This window comes from Panulirus ornatus, chromosome 2 (genome assembly GCF_036320965.1).
Source record: "Panulirus ornatus isolate Po-2019 chromosome 2, ASM3632096v1, whole genome shotgun sequence".
NCBI lineage: Eukaryota > Metazoa > Arthropoda > Malacostraca > Decapoda > Palinuridae > Panulirus > Panulirus ornatus.
Window position 1 is genome coordinate 33,646,887 of NC_092225.1, and position 16,262 is coordinate 33,663,148.

At 39.9% G+C, this 16,262-nt stretch overlaps 1 protein-coding gene across 4 annotated transcripts in view; it reads right to left on the reverse strand.

Annotated features, from left to right (window-relative positions):
• Positions 1-16,262, reverse strand: part of LOC139756078 (uncharacterized) — a 226,996-nt gene that overhangs the window by 96,837 nt on the left and 113,897 nt on the right. For 2 of the 4 annotated variants that reach the window (XM_071675099.1, XM_071675108.1), the window contains one exon: positions 8,326-9,470. The exons of 1 other annotated variant lie outside the window; for it this stretch is intronic. In XM_071675099.1, coding sequence (XP_071531200.1) covers positions 9,198-9,470 — 273 coding nt within the window. In that variant the 3' untranslated portion in view covers positions 8,326-9,197. Of the gene's footprint in view, positions 3,299-8,325; positions 9,471-16,262 lie in introns of those variants that run through there. One more of the 4 variants, XM_071675115.1, reaches the window with a different exon arrangement.

Sequence of the window (16,262 nt, forward strand, 5' to 3'; positions counted from 1 at the left end):
TTACTTAACTACGAAACTGATGAAGTATTTACTTAACTACGAAACTGATGAAGTATTTACTTAACCACGAAACTGATGAAGTATTTACTTAACTACGAAACTGATGAAGTATTTACTTAACTACGAAACTGATGAAGTATTTACTTAACTACGAAACTGATGAAGTATTTACGAAACAACGCCTGATTCTGTTAACGAGGACCATGATATCAGTAGAATGACTGGTGAAGAATGATGATAGCAGTAGAATGACTGGTGAAGAATGATGATATCAGTAGAATGACTGGTGAAGAATGATGATAGCAGTAGAATGACTGGTGAAGAATGATGATAGCAGTAGAATGACTGGTGAAGAATGATGATATCAGTAGAATGACTGGTGAAGAATGATGATATCAGTAGAATGACTGGTGAAGAATGATGATAGCAGTAGAATGACTGGTGAAGAATGATGATATCAGTAGAATGACTGGTGAAGAATGATGATATCAGTAGAATGACGGGTGAAGAATGATGATATCAGTAGAATGACTGGTGAAGAATGATGATAGCAGTAGAATGACTGGTGAAGAATGATGATATCAGTAGAATGACTGGTGAAGAATGATGATATCAGTAGAATGACTGGTGAAGAATGATGATAGCAGTAGAATGACTGGTGAAGAATGATGATATCAGTAGAATGACTGGTGAAGAATGATGATATCAGTAGAATGACTGGTGAAGAATGATGATAGCAGTAGAATGACTGGTGAAGAATGATGATAGCAGTAGAATGATAGCAGTAGAAGAGGTGGCAGGGAGTTGTGTGGTGTTGTTTGTGATAATAACCAGAGTTGTGGGCAGCGCCATGTTTAAGATGTGGTGGCATTTTGTGAATATCTCACTTGTTGATGTACGATTAATGAAGGAAGTGGATGGTGCACTGGAATGATGACATACGGTGACCAATTAGGCTGCAATGATAGCAATGGATAACCAGATAGGGGAGGATGATAACATTTGATGACGTACTGGGTGTACTGATGGTCATAATGACAGTTATGGATGAACAATCAGGCAGAAATAACCATCATTCAGTAATAAACACTCCAAACCACCTGGGCTAATAGTGTTTGTTGACCTGACCACATAAAATGTTGTAATATGGTGAAGGAAAGAGAGGTTGTGGTGGTAGTTGTGTGAAGGAAAGAGAGGTTGTGGTGTTAGGTGTGTGAGAATGAGGTTGTGGTTGTGTGAGCATGAGGTTGTGGTGGTAGTTGTGTGAAGGAAAGAGAGGTTGTGGTGTTAGGTGTGTGAGCATGAGGTTGTGGTTGTGTGAGCATGAGGTTGTGGTGGTAGTTGTGTGAGCATGAGGTTGTGGTTGTGTGAGCATGAGGTTGTGGTGGTAGTTGTGTGAGCATGAGGTTGTGGTTGTGTGAGCATGAGGTTGTGGTGGTAGTTGTGTGAGCATGAGGTTGTGGTGGTAGTTGTGTGAGCATGAGGTTGTGGTTGTGTGAGCATGAGGTTGTGGTGGTAGTTGTGTGAAGGAAAGAGAGGTTGTGGTGGTAGGTGTGTGAGCATGAGGTTGTGGTTGTGTGAGCATGAGGTTGTGGTTGTGTGAGCATGAGGTTGTGGTGGTAGTTGTGTGAGCATGAGGTTGTGGTTGTGTGAGCATGAGGTTGTGGTTGTGTGAGCATGAGGTTGTGGTTGTGTGAGCATGAGGTTGTGGTGGTGTGAGCATGAGGTTGTGGTGGGGTAGGCCGGGCAGGGCTTACAGTATTGAGCAGGACGCGTTCACACACCTCACGCGTCGCGTCGCTAACACCAACTATACGTACACAAAATAGACTCTCGAACATACACACACACAGGTGGCCACCATGGATATGGTGGGACCAACCAACGCTTCTCTCTCCCGTACACCAATAAAACTAATTTTACACATAACTGCAGAATGACAAGTCTTGTTGTTGTTGTCTCCAGACAAACTGCGCTACTGACTTTCTTCCTTAACTTGTAATTTAGTGCTACACTTCTTGTTAACAGGTCAAGTGAACTTAAGAGTAAGGAACTTCCGTGAGAACCAGTGTAAACTTGTATCAATATAGTTAAGTACCAAGGCAGCGTGAGTGTGTGGCAAGCCCACCCTCTCCCACCCGCTCCAAGCCTAGCCAGACCCGGGTCAGCTGAACACACACACCCCCACCTCTCTCTCTCTCTCTCTCTCTCTCTCTCTCTCTCTCTCTCTCTCTCTCTCTCTCTCTAGCATTCTGCCGTATCAGCTCTATGATTCCTCTGAGTTTCTCTTGACTAACCCTTCACTCCCATCAAATCAAATCATTAACAAAATAATACATTTTTATTACATAGAAGAAAAAAATAAACTGTGGGAAGATGGCAGTGTGTGGCATCAGGCCAGAGGGCAAGCCTCTCGTGTTTACAAATGTTATACCAGGCCAGCTGAAGGCTGGGTCACAACATTACAACATACAACCTGGCCAGCTGAAGGCTGGGTCACAACATTACAACATACAACCAGGCCGGGCGTATGTGGCGCCACGCTCCTACTGCCGGACCCTCACTGAAACTGAGATGAGTGACTTAGAAAGGGTGCAATATGAAACACTTAACTTAATGGTGCTGCAGAGATGGGTGCTTCTGTACACAGGTAGCCAACCCACCAGCCAGCCCTCACACGGGGTGGGTGAGGCAGCCAACCCACCTGCCAGCCTTCACACGAGGTGGGTGAGGCAGCCAACCCACCTGCCAGCCCTCACACGGGATGGGTGAGGCAGCCAATCCACCTGCCAGCCCTCACACGGGGTGGGTGAGGCAGCCAACCCACCTGCCAGCCCTCACACAGGGTGGGTCAAACCTTGTGCAAGAGAAGTGTTTCCCTCACCTTAGTGAGAGTTGGTCAGTAAAGGAAGGTAACCACATGACAAGCAAGTGTTGAGCATGACTTGTTTAATACAAGTTATTATGTGATACCCGCCATGTGACGTACCTGGCAGGTGGTAATGTGACCAGGTGAGACATGTAATGTACCTGCCTGGCAGGTGGTGCACCACCTGAGTTATTTACTATAACACTTAGTCAGTCAGGTGGCGGAAGTGGCAACCGTTTAAGGTTAGGTCGGGCAGCTGGCTCACCCGGTACTTGTAGCCCGTGTGGGGCCAGGCAGCTGGCTCACCCGGTACTTGTAGCCCGTGTGGGGCCAGGCAGCTGGCTCACCCGGTACTTGTAGCCCGTGTGGGGCCAGGCAGCTGGCTCACCCGGTACTTGTGGCCCGCGTGGGGCCAGGCAGCTGGCTCACCTGTTGATGTGCGAAGGTAAAACATTGTTCAGAAGTGATGACGTCACGTAGTTACCAGAAGATAGCCACATGAAGGAGCTTAACCTTCTCCAATTATAAACTGGACATTAAATGATAAACATACCAGTAAAATTATAATAATAATAAACAACATATAACACATAACAACCTGAATTAAAGTACTCTAAATATTGCGATAATATAAATGAAAAAATAGAAGACATTCTGCGGCAGGTGTGTTGCATGCTACACCTGAGGAAGGTCAGTGTCTGCGGCAGGTGTGTTGCATGATACACCTGAGGAAGGTCAGTGTCTGCGGCAGGTGTGTTGCATGATACACCTGAGGAAGGTCAGTGTCTGCGGCAGGTGTGTTGCATGATACACCTGATGAAGGTCAGTGTCTGCGGCAGGTGTGTTGCATGATACACCTGAGGAAGGTCAGTGTCTGTGGCAGGTGTGTTGCATGATACACCTGAGGAAGGTCAGTGTCTGTAGCAGGTGTGTTGCATGATACACCTGAGGAAGGTCAGTGTCTGTGGCAGGTGTGTTGCATGATACACCTGATGAAGGTCAGTGTCTGCGGCAGGTGTGTTGCATGATACACCGGAGGAAGGTCAGTGTCTGTGGCAGGTGTGTTGCATGATACACCTGAGGAAGGTCAGTGTCTGCGGCAGGTGTGTTGCATGATACACCTGAGGAAGGTCAGTGTCTGTGGCAGGTGTGTTGCATGATACACCTGAGGAAGGTCAGTGTCTGTGGCAGGTGTGTTGCATGATACACCTGAGGAAGGTCAGTGTCTGCGGCAGGTGTGTTGCATGATACACCTGAGGAAGGTCAGTGTCTGTGGCAGGTGTGTTGCATGATACACCTGAGGAAGGTCAGTGTCTGCGCAGGTGTGTTGCATGATACACCTGAGGAAGGTCAGTGTCTGTGGCAGGTGTGTTGCATGATACACCTGAGGAAGGTCAGTGTCTGTGGCAGGTGTGTTGCATGATACACCTGAGGAAGGTCAGAGTCTGTGGCAGGTGTGTTGCATGATACACCTGAGGAAGGTCAGTGTCTGTGGCAGGTGTGTTGCATGATACACCTGAGGAAGGTCAGTGTCTGCAGCAGGTGTGTTGTATGATACACCTGAGGAAGGTCAAGTGGTGAGGAAGGTTCAAGTGGTGAGGAAGGTTACAGGGGGTGAGGAAGGTTCAAAGGGTGAGGAAGGTACAAGGGGTGAGGAAGGTTCAAGTTGTGAGGAAGGTTCAAGGTGTGAGGAAAGTTCAAAGGGTGAGGAAGGGTCAAGGGGTGAGGAAGGTTCAAGTGGTGAGGAAGGTTCAAGGTGTGAGGAAAGTTCAAAGGGTGAGGAAGGGTCAAGGGGTGAGGAAGATTCAAGGTGCGAGGAAAGTTCAAAGGGTGAGGAAGTGTCAAGGGGTGAGGAAGGTTCAAGGGGTGAGGAAGGTACAAGGGGTGAGGAAGGTACAAGGGGTGAGGAAGGTTCAAGGGATGAGGAAGGTACAAGTAGTGAGGAAGGTACAAGTGGTGAGGAAGGTTCAAGTGGTGAGGAAGGTACAAGGGGTGAGGATGGTTCAAGTTGTGAGGAAGGTTCAAGGTGTGAGGAAAGTTCAAAGGGTGAGGAAGGTACAAGGGGTGAGGAAGCTTCAAGTTGTGAGGAAGGTTCAAGGTGTGAGGAAAGTTCAAAGGGTGAGGAAGGTTCAAGTGGTGAGGAAGGTACAAGGGGTGAGAAAGGTTCACAGGGTGAGGAAGGTACAAGGGGTGAGGAAGGTTCACGTTGTGAGGATTGGTCAAGGGGTGAGGAAGGTTCAAGGTGTGAGAAAAGTTCAAAGGGTGAGGAAGGTACAAGGGATGAGGAAGGTTCAAAGGGTGAGGGAGGTACAAGGGGTGAGGAAGGTTCAAAGGGTGAGGAAGGTACGAGGGGTGAGGAAGGTTCAAGTGGTGAGGAAGGTACAAGGGGTGAGGAAGGTTCAAGTGGTGAGGAAGGTACAAGGGGTGAGGAAGGTTCAAGTGGTGAGGAAGGTACAAGGGGTGAGGAAGGTTCAAAGGGTGAGGGAGGTACAAGGGGTGAGGAAGGTTCAAAGGGTGAGGAAGGTACAAGGGGTGAGGAAGGTTCAAGTGGTGAGGAAGGTACAAGGGGTGAGGAAGGTTCAAGTGGTGAGGAAGGTACAAGGGGTGAGGAAGGTTCAAGTGGTGAGGAAGGTACAAGGGGTGAGGAAGGTTCAAGTGGTGAGGAAGGTACAAGGGGTGAGGACGGTTCAAAGGGTGAGGAAGGTACAAGGGATGAGGAAGATTCAAAGGGTGAGGAAGGTACAAGGGGTGAGGAAGGTTCAAGGGGTGAGGAAGGTTCAAGGGATGAAGGTACAAGGGGTGAGGAAGGTTCAAGTGGTGAGGAAGGTACAAGGGGTGAGGAAGGTTCAAGTTGTGAGGAAGGTACAAGGGGTGAGGAAGGTTCAAGGGATGAGGAAGGTACAAGTGGTGAGGAAGGTTCAAGTGGTGAGGAAGGTACAGGGGGTGAGGAAGGTTCAAAGGGTGAGGAAGGTACAAGGGGTGAGGAAGGTTCAAGTGGTGAGGAAGGTACAAGGGGTGAGGAAGGTTCTAAGGGTTAGGAAGGCACAAGGGGTGAGGAAGGTTCAAAGGGTGAGGAAGGTACAAGGGGTGAGGAAGGTTCAAAGGGTGAGGAAGGTACAAGGGGTGAGGAAGGTTCAAGTTGTGAGGAAGGTTCAAGGGGTGAGGAAGGTTCAAGGGATGAGGAAGGTACAAGGGGTGAGGAAGGTTCAAGTGGTGAGGAAGGTACAAGGGGTGAGGAAGGTTCAAGTGGTGAGGAAGGTACAAGGGGTGAGGAAGGTTCAAGTGGTGAGGAAGGTACAAGGGGTGAGGAAGGTTCTAAGGGTGAGGAAGGTACAAGGGGTGAGGAAGGTTCAAAGGGTGAGGAAGGTACAAGGGGTGAGGAAGGTTCAAAGGGTGAGGAAGGTACAAGGGGTGAGGAAGGTTCAAGTTGTGAGGAAGGTACAAGGGGTGAGGAAGGTTCAAGGGATGAGGAAGTTACAAGTGGTGAGGAAGGTTCAAGTGGTGAGGAAGGTACAAGGGGTGAGGAAGGTTCAAAGGGTGAGGAAGGTACAAGGGGTGAGGAAGGTTCAAAGGGTGAGGAAGGTACAAGGGGTGAGGAAGGTACAAGGGGTGAGGGAGGTTCAAGGGATGAGGAAGGTACAAGGGGTGAGGAAGGTTCAAGGGGTGAGGAAGGTTCAAGGGGTGAGGAAGGTACAAGTGGTGAGGAAGGTACAAGGGATGAGGAAGGTACAAGGGGTGAGGAAGGTTCAAGGGGTGAGGAAGGTACAAGGGATGAGGAAGGTACAAGTGGTGAGGAAGGTACAAGGGGTGAGGAAGGTTCAAGGGGTGAGGAAGGTTCAAGGGATGAGGGTCAAGGTGTGAGGAAGGTTCAAGGTGTGAGGAAGGTTCAAGGTGTGAGGAAGGTTCAAGGGGTGAGGAAGGTACAAGGGATGATGGTCAAGGTGTGAGGAAGGTTCAAGGTGTGAGGAAGGTTCAAGGTGTGAGGAAGGTTCAAGGTGTGAGGAAGGTTCAAGGGGTGTGACACAGATAAGGATGTGTAAGATTATCATAGTTGGTGTAAGTGAAGGGGAGACGTGTTCACTGGGCCATGTTTCTGGTGATAAGTCCACACATCTTATAGCCAAGTTATGGTAATATACATCATGTAGCTACTACAGTCCCTCCTAGTTATGGTAATATACATCATGTAGCTACTACAGTCCCTCCTAGTTATGGTAATATACATCATGTAGCTACTACAGTCCCTCCTAGTTATGGTAATATACATCATGTAGCTACTACAGTCCCTCCTAGTCACGACCAAACTTACTGTAAGATGCCACGTACAGGAAATGTTTCTTGGAATGAAGTTGGCAAGTGGTAAGTAAGTACGACTGGGATAGACCTCAGTAATATAATTGTATGAGATTCCGTCCTCTGTATGAATGATAGATTACGTAATTATACGTATGTGGGTTGAGATCTCACTATCAAACAATTTGAAACTGCTTGATACCAAGTGAACTATCGACCAGAGGGAAGTCAATGTACACTTGATTGCCCTAGTGTTGAGATTCAAGTCAAAACAATGATAGTCATGGATGGAAGTTGAGGGCAATACCTCACTGGAGGAGGAGGAGCAGCAGGAGTGGTAGTGGTAAGGGCAAGAAGTAGATGGCACGGGAGAAGTTCCTCCTGTGGTACCACAGAAAACTTGTGTTATTCCTATATGTTGATGTGAGAAGTGGTTCATGTGGTGTGTGACGATATGGTAATATTACAATGAGCGAGGCGACCACCATACATACATACATACATACATACATCACTCTACCTAACTAACTCTCTGTCACGAACCACATTTAAAAAGTCTCCTTCCTAAAGTGTTGGTAGGGAAATATATATTTTGACTGTAATGAGTAGCAATTATAAGAGAAAGAGAGAGAAGGTGAGTGTTTCCTTCAGTAAGTCACACCAAGCCGTCCAGTATATACACTTACTTGATAATGTGAATCATGTGTAGTACACCTAGCTTACCTTAGTCTCCACACCCGGCCGCAGACAACACCCACGTAATAAATGATGAAACAAAAAATATTGTATTAACATAGTTTTACCCAGTCTCTTATGACCCATGAGGTCAACTGGGTAACACGAGACAAGCAGTCAGTGTGCCCAATCTCCATGACCTTTGACCCAGCCGTGGTTTAAGGTCAAGTGGGTGACAAAAGACAGGGAATCACCATTCCTGTCTCTACTGAGGTACAAATTATGTTTCTAAACATAAAATATAAAAAAAAACAAGAAAACTCAATAATAATGTTGACTTAATAACTAATTAAAGATCCTCCTATCACAGTTTGTGTTCCAGAAAAGAAAAACCAATAAATATATAACTTACTATATATATATATATATATATATATATATATATATATATATATATATATATATATATATATATATATAAACTCCCATTAGCCACAAATGAAAAGTCATAAAGTGAAGCAAACCCAGGACACATCTAGGATACCATGATGAGTCCTAGGACACCAAGACGAGTCCTAGGACACCATGACGAGTCCTGGGACACCATGACAAGTCCTGGGACACCATGACGGGTCCTGGGACACCATGACAGGTCCCAGAACTACGTAAGTACACAAGCTTTGGTAAGAAGTCTTTGGACTGACGTCATCAATGGTACGTCTCTAACTTAAGTACAAACATACATAGCACTGAGTGACGTCATCAATGGTACGTCTCTAACTTAAGTACAAACATACATAGCACTGAGTGACGTCATCAATGGTACGTCTCTAACTTAAGTACATACATACATAGCACTGAGTGACGTCATCAATGGTACGTCTCTAACTTAAGTACATACATACATAGCACTGAGTGACGTCATCAATGGTACGTCTCTAACTTAAGTACATACATACATAGCACTGAGTGACGTCATCAATGGTACGTCTCTAACTTAAGTACATACATACATAGCACTGAGTGACGTCATCAGACTCAAGATAATAATAATAACATTTGGTAAAGTGGCCATGAGTGAGTGAGTGAGTGAGAGCGATGAGATGTTTGAACTCAATATTAGTGATGATGATGATTAATACAACATTAGTGGCTGGTTAGGTTAGTCATATGTGGGCTTTGGTAGTATTATTTGACCTGCACTGTCTTTGGACTGAGGAAAATGCTGAAGTCTGGGGCAGCCAGCATGTGTAGCAGTTGTTAATGATGCTGTAATCAGGAAGGCTTCAGCTGCAGGGAAGTGATGGGTAGGCAGGAGGACGGCTCGGGGTGGGGTTCTTCTCCCCCCCAGGCCTGGCCCTCACGCTAGGGTGGTGGCCGACGTGTTGATGATGAGGGAAATGTCTCCCTCGTCAGATTGATGTGGATGAGAGGCCACGATGTGCTCCTTCAGACGGTACTTGCGGTTGAAACCTTTCTGACAGATGGGACACTTGAAGCTGTTGGGAGCTGTGTGTAGCCTCTCATGACGCCTGCAGGTGCCCGTCTGTGTAAACCGTTTACCACAGTAGCGACAAGGGTAGGTGAGCTTGTCTCTGGCCAACCCCAAGACCTCGTCACTGTAGCATGCCGCCTGTAACCACTGCTAAAGTCACTACCCGCACGTCACCTACCTAACGTCTTCCCTAACTTACCATCTGCTCTATATAGAACGAGCTCTACTGTCTGCTTCTATACTGGGTTCTATTGGTCTCTATCGGTCATCAACACATTTGTAAAGTTGACATTAAAGTCTTGCTGCTATCACTACTACCTGCCTCTAATGTTCATATATCTCATTATATCACTGTAGCCGGGTCTAGTGTCTTCTACATGTCAACATCTCTTTTAAATGACATAACAAACCTGTCTAATTAACCTGAACGTCTTCAACTGATCATGACCAGTGCTGCTAACGTACCTATACCTGTAGTGTATAATTGCTGCTAACGTACCTATACCTGTAGTGTATAATTGCTGCTAACGTACGTATACCTGTAGTGTATAATTGCTGCTAACGTACCTATACCTGTAGTGTATAATTGCTGCTAACGTACGTATACCTGTAGTGTATAATTGCTGCTAACGTACATATACCTGTAGTGTATAATTGCTGCTAACGTACGTATACCTGTAGTGTATAATTGCTGCTAACGTACGTATACCTGTAGTGTATAATTGCTGCTAACGTACATATACCTGTAGTGTATAATTGCTGCTAACGTACGTATACCTGTAGTGTATAATTGCTGCTAACGTACGTATACCTGTAGTGTATAATTGCTGCTAACGTATACCTGTAGTGTATAATTGCTGCTAACGTATACCTGTAGTATATAATTGCTGCTAACGTATACCTGTAGTGTATAATTGCTGCTAACGTATACCTGTAGCTCGCTCTATGATGATGATGCAATCTTTCCCACAGAAGTGACAACAAATTTGCTTCAACGACCATAATTCTCTCTATTGTCTTATATAATGTTCTATATTGTTCTATGTATAATGTTCTATATTGTCTTGTATAATGTTCTATATTGTCTTGTATAATGGTCTATATTGTCTTGTATAATGGTCTACATTATCTTGTATAATGTTCTATATTGTCTTGTATAATTCTCTCTATTGTCTTGTATAATGTTCTATATTGTCTTGTATAATGGTCTATATTATCTTGTATAATGTTCTATATTGTCTTGTATAATGGTCTATATTGTCTTGTATAATGTTCTATACTGTCTTGTATAATGGTCTATATTATCTTGTATAATGTTCTATATTGTCTTGTATAATGTTCTATATTGTCTTTTTATAATGGTCTATATTGTCTTGTATAATGTTCTATATTGTCTTGTATAATGTTCTATATTGTCTTGTATAATTCTCTCTATTGTCTTGTATAATGTTTTATATTGTCTTGTATAATGTTCTATATTATCTTGTATAATGTTCTATATTGTCTTGTATAATGGTCTATATTATCTTGTATAATGGTCTATATTGTCTTGTATAATGTTCTATATTGTCTTGTATAATGTTCTATATTGTCTTGTATAATGGTCTATATTATCTTGTATAATGGTCTATATTGTCTTGTACAATGTTCTATATTGTCTTGTATAATGTTCTATATTGTCTTGTATAATGGTCTATATTGTCTTGTATAATGTTCTATATTGGCTTGTATAATGGTCTATATTGTCTTGTATAATGTTCTATATTGTCTTGTATAATGGTCTATATTGTCTTGTATAATGTTCTATATTGTCTTGTATAATGGTCTATATTGTCTTGTATAATGGTCTATATTGTCTTGTATAATGTTCTATATTGTCTTGTATAATGTTTTATATTGTCTTGTATAATGTTCTATATTGTCTTGTATAATGTTCTATATTGTCTTGTATAATGGTCTATATTATCCTATATAATGTTCAATATTGTCTTGTATAATGTTCTATATTGTCTTGTATAATGTTCTATATTGTCTTGTATAGTTCTATATTGTCTTGTATAATGGTCTATATTGTCTTGTATAACGTTCTATATTGTCTTGTATAATGGTCTATATTGTCTTGTATAATGTTCTATATTGTCTTGTATAATGGTCTATATTTTCTTGTATAATGTTCTATATTGTCTTGTATAATGTTCTATATTGTCTTGTATAATGTTCTATATTGTTCTATAATGTCTTTTATAATGGTCTATATTGTCTTGTATAATGTTCTATATTGTCTTGTATAATGGTCTATATTGTCTTGTACAATGTTCTATATTGTCTTGTATAATGTTCTATATTGTCTTGTATAATGGTCTATATTGTCTTGTATAATGTTCTATATTGTCTTGTATAATGGTCTATACTATCTTGTATAATGTTCTATATTGTCTTGTATAATGGTCTATACTGTCTTGTATAATGTTCTATATTGTCTTGTATAATGGTCAATATTATCTTGTATAATGTTCTATATTGTCTTGTATAATGGTCTATATTGTCTTGTATAATGTTCTATATTGTCTTGTATAATGTTCTATATTGTCTTGTATAATGTTCTATATTGTCTTGTATAATGTTCTATATTGTCTTTTATAATGGTCAATGTTATCTTGTATAATGTTCTATATTGTCTTGTATAATGGTCTATATTGTCTTGTATAATGTTCTATATTGTCTTGTATAATGTTCTATATTGTCTTTTATAATGGTCTATATTGTCTTGTATAATGTTTTATAATGTCTTGTATAATGGTCTATAATGTCTTGTATAATGTTCTATATTGTTCTATATAGTCTTTTATAATGGTCTATATTGTCTTGTATAATGTTCTATATTGTCTTGTATAATGGTCTATATTGTCTTGTACAATGTTCTATATTGTCTTGTATAATGTTCTATATTGTCTTGTATAATGGTCTATATTGTCTTGTATAATGTTCTATATTGTCTTGTATAATGGTCTATACTATCTTGTATAATGTTCTATATTGTCTTGTATAATGGTCTATATTGTCTTGTATAATGTCCTATATTGTCTTGTATAATGGTCTATATTATCTTGTATAATGTTCTATATTGTCTTGTATAATGGTCTATATTGTCTTGTATAATGTTCTATATTGTCTTGTATAATGGTCTATATTATCTTGTATAATGTTCTATATTGTCTTGTATAATGGTCTATATTGTCTTGTATAATGTTCTATATTGTCTTGTATAATGGTCTATATTGTCTTGTATAATGTTCTATATTGTTCTATAATGTCTTTTATAATGGTCTATATTGTCTTGTATAATGTTCTATATTGTCTTGTATAATGTTCTATATTGTCTTGTATAATGGTCTATATTATCTTGTATAATGTTCTATATTGTCTTGTATAATTTTCTATATTGTCTTGTATAATGTTCTATATTGTCTTGTATAGTGTTCTATATTGTTCTACATTGTCTTTTATAATGGTCTATATTGTCTTGTATAATGTTCCATATTGTCTTGTATAATGTTATATATTGTTCTATATTGTATTTTATAATGGTCTATATTGTCTTGTATAATGTTCTATATTGTCTTGTATAATGGTCTATATTGTCTTGTATAATGGTCTATATTGTCTTGTATAATGTTCTATATTGTCTTGTATAATGTTCTATTTTGTCTTGTATAATGGTCTATATTGTCTTGTATAATGGTCTATATTGTCTTGTATAATGTTCTATATTGTCTTGTATAATGTTCTATTTTGTCTTGTATAATGGTCCATATTGTCTTATATAATGTTCTATATTGTCTTGTATAATGTTCTATGTTGTTCTATATTGTCTTTTATAATGGTCTATATTGTCTTGTATAATGTTCTATATTGTCTTGTATAATGTTCTATATTGTTCTATATTGTCTTTTATAATGGTCTATATTGTCTTGTATAATGTTCTATATTGTCTTGTATAATGGTCTATATTGTCTTGTATAATGTTCTATATTGTCTTGTATAATGTTCTATATTGTCTTGTATAATGTTCTATATTGTCTTGTATAATGGTCTATATTATCTTGTATAATGTTCTATATTGTCTTGTACAATGTTCTATATTGTCTTGTATAATGTTCTATATTGTCTTGTATAATGGTCTATATTGTCTTGTATAATGTTCTATACTGTCTTGTATAATGGTCTATATTATCTTGTATAATGTTCTATACTGTCTTGTATAATGTTCTATATTGTCTTGTATAATGTTCTATATTGTCTTGTATAATCTTCTATATTGTCTTGTATAATGTTCTATATTGTTCTATATTGTCTTCTATAATGGTCTACATTGTCTTGTATAATATTATATATTGTCTTGTATAATGGTCTATATTGTCTTGTATAATGTTCTATATTGTCATTTATAATGGTCTATATTGTCTTTTATAATGGTCTATATTGTCTTGTATAATGTTCTATATTGTCTTTTATAATGGTCTATATTGTCTTGTATAATGTTCTATATTGTCTTTTATAATGGTCTATATTGTCTTTTATAATGGTCTATACTGTCTTGTATAATGTTCTATATTGTCATTTATAATGGTCTATATTGTCTTGTATAATGTTCTATATTGTCTTTTATAATGGTCAATTTTATCTTGTATAATGTTCTATATTGTCTTGTATAATGGTCTATATTGTCTTGTATAATGTTCTATATTGTCTTTTATAATGTTCTATATTGTCTTGTATAATGTTCTATATTGTCTTGTATAATGGTCTATATTGTCTTGTTTTTTTTTTTTTTTTTTTTATACTTTGTCGCTGTCTCCCGCGTTTGCGAGGTAGCGCAAGGAAACAGACGAAAGAAATGGCTCAACCCCCCCCCCCATACACATGTACATACACACGTCCACACACGCAAATATACATACCTACACAGCTTTCCATGGTTTACCCCAGGCGCTTCACATGCCCTGATTCAATCCACTGACAGCACGTCAACCCCTGTATACCACATCGCTCCAATTCACTCTATTCCTTGCCCTCCTTTCACCCTCCTGCATGTTCAGGCCCCGATCACACAAAATCCCTTTCACTCCATCTTTCCACCTCCAATTTGGTCTCCCTCTTCTCCTCGTTCCCTCCACCTCTATATATTGTCTTGTATAATGGTCTATATTGTCTTGTGTAATGTTCTATATTGTTCTATATAGTCTTTTATAATGGTCTATATTGTCTTGTATAATGTTATATATTGTCTTGTATAATGGTCTATATTGTCTTGTATAATGTTCTATATTGTCTTTTATAATGTTCTATATTGTCTTGTATAATGTTCTATAATGTCTTGTATAATGGTCTATATTGTCTTGTATAATGTTCTATATTGTCTTGTATAATGGTCTATATTATCTTGTATAATGTTCTATATTGTCTTGTATAATGGTCTATACTGTCTTGTATAATGTTCTATATTGTCTTGTATAATGGTCTATATTGTCTTGTATAATGTTCTATATTGTCTTGTATAATGGTCTATATTGTCTTGTATAATGTTCTATATTGTCTTGTATAATGGTCTATATTATCTTGTATAATGTTCTACATTGTCTTGTATAATGGTCTATATTATCTTGTATAATGTTCTATATTGTCTTGTATAATGGTCTATATTGTCTTGTATAATGTTCTATATTGTCTTGTATAATGGTCTATATTACCTTGTATAATGTTCTATATTGTCTTGTATAATGGTCTATATTGTCTTGTATAATGTTCTATATTTCTTGTATAATGGTCTATATTGTCTTGTATAATGTTCTATATTGTTCTATAATGTCTTTTATAATGGTCTATATTGTCTTGTATAATGTTCTATATTGTCTTGTATAATTTTCTATATTGTCTTGTATAATGTTCTATATTGTCTTGTATAGTGTTCTATATTGTTCTACATTGTCTTTTATAATGGTCTATATTGTCTTGTATAATGTTCCATATTGTCTTGTATAATGTTCTATATTGTACTTTATAATGGTCTATATTGTCTTGTATAATGTTCTATTTTTTTTTTTTATACTTTGTCGCTGTCTCCCGCGTTTGCGAGGTAGCGCAAGGAAACAGACGAAAGAAATGGCCCAAACCCCCCCCCATACACATGTATATACATACGTCCACACACGCAAATATACATACCTACACAGCTTTCCATGGTTTACCCCAGACGCTTCACATGCCTTGATTCAATCCACTGACAGCACGTCAGCCCCGGTATACCACATCGCTCCAATTCACTCTGTTCCTTGCCCTCCTTTCACCCTCCTGCATGTTCAGGCCCCGATCACACAAAATCTTTTTCACTCCATCTTTCCACCTCCAATTTGGTCTCCCTCTTCTCCTTGTTCCCTCCACCTCCGACACATATATCCTCTTGGTCAATCTTTCCTCACTCATCCTCTCCATGTGCCCAAACCACTTCAAAACACCCTCTTCTGCTCTCTCAACCACGCTCTTTTTATTTCCACACATCTCTCTTACCCTTACGTTACTCACTCGATCAAACCACCTCACACCACACATTGTCCTTAAACATCTCATTTCCAGCACATCCATCCTCCTGCGCACAACTCTATCCATAGCCCACGCCTCGCAACCATACAACATTGTTGGAACCACTATTCCTTCAAACATACCCATTTTTGCTTTCCGAGATAATGTTCTCGACTTCCACACATTCTTCAAGGCCCCCAGAATTTTCGCCCCCTCCCCCACCCTATGATCCACTTCCGCTTCCATGGTTCCATCCGCTGCCAGATCCACTCCCAGATATCTAAAACACTTCACTTCCTCCAGTTTTTCTCCATTCAAACTTACCTCCCAATTGACTTGACCCTCAACCCT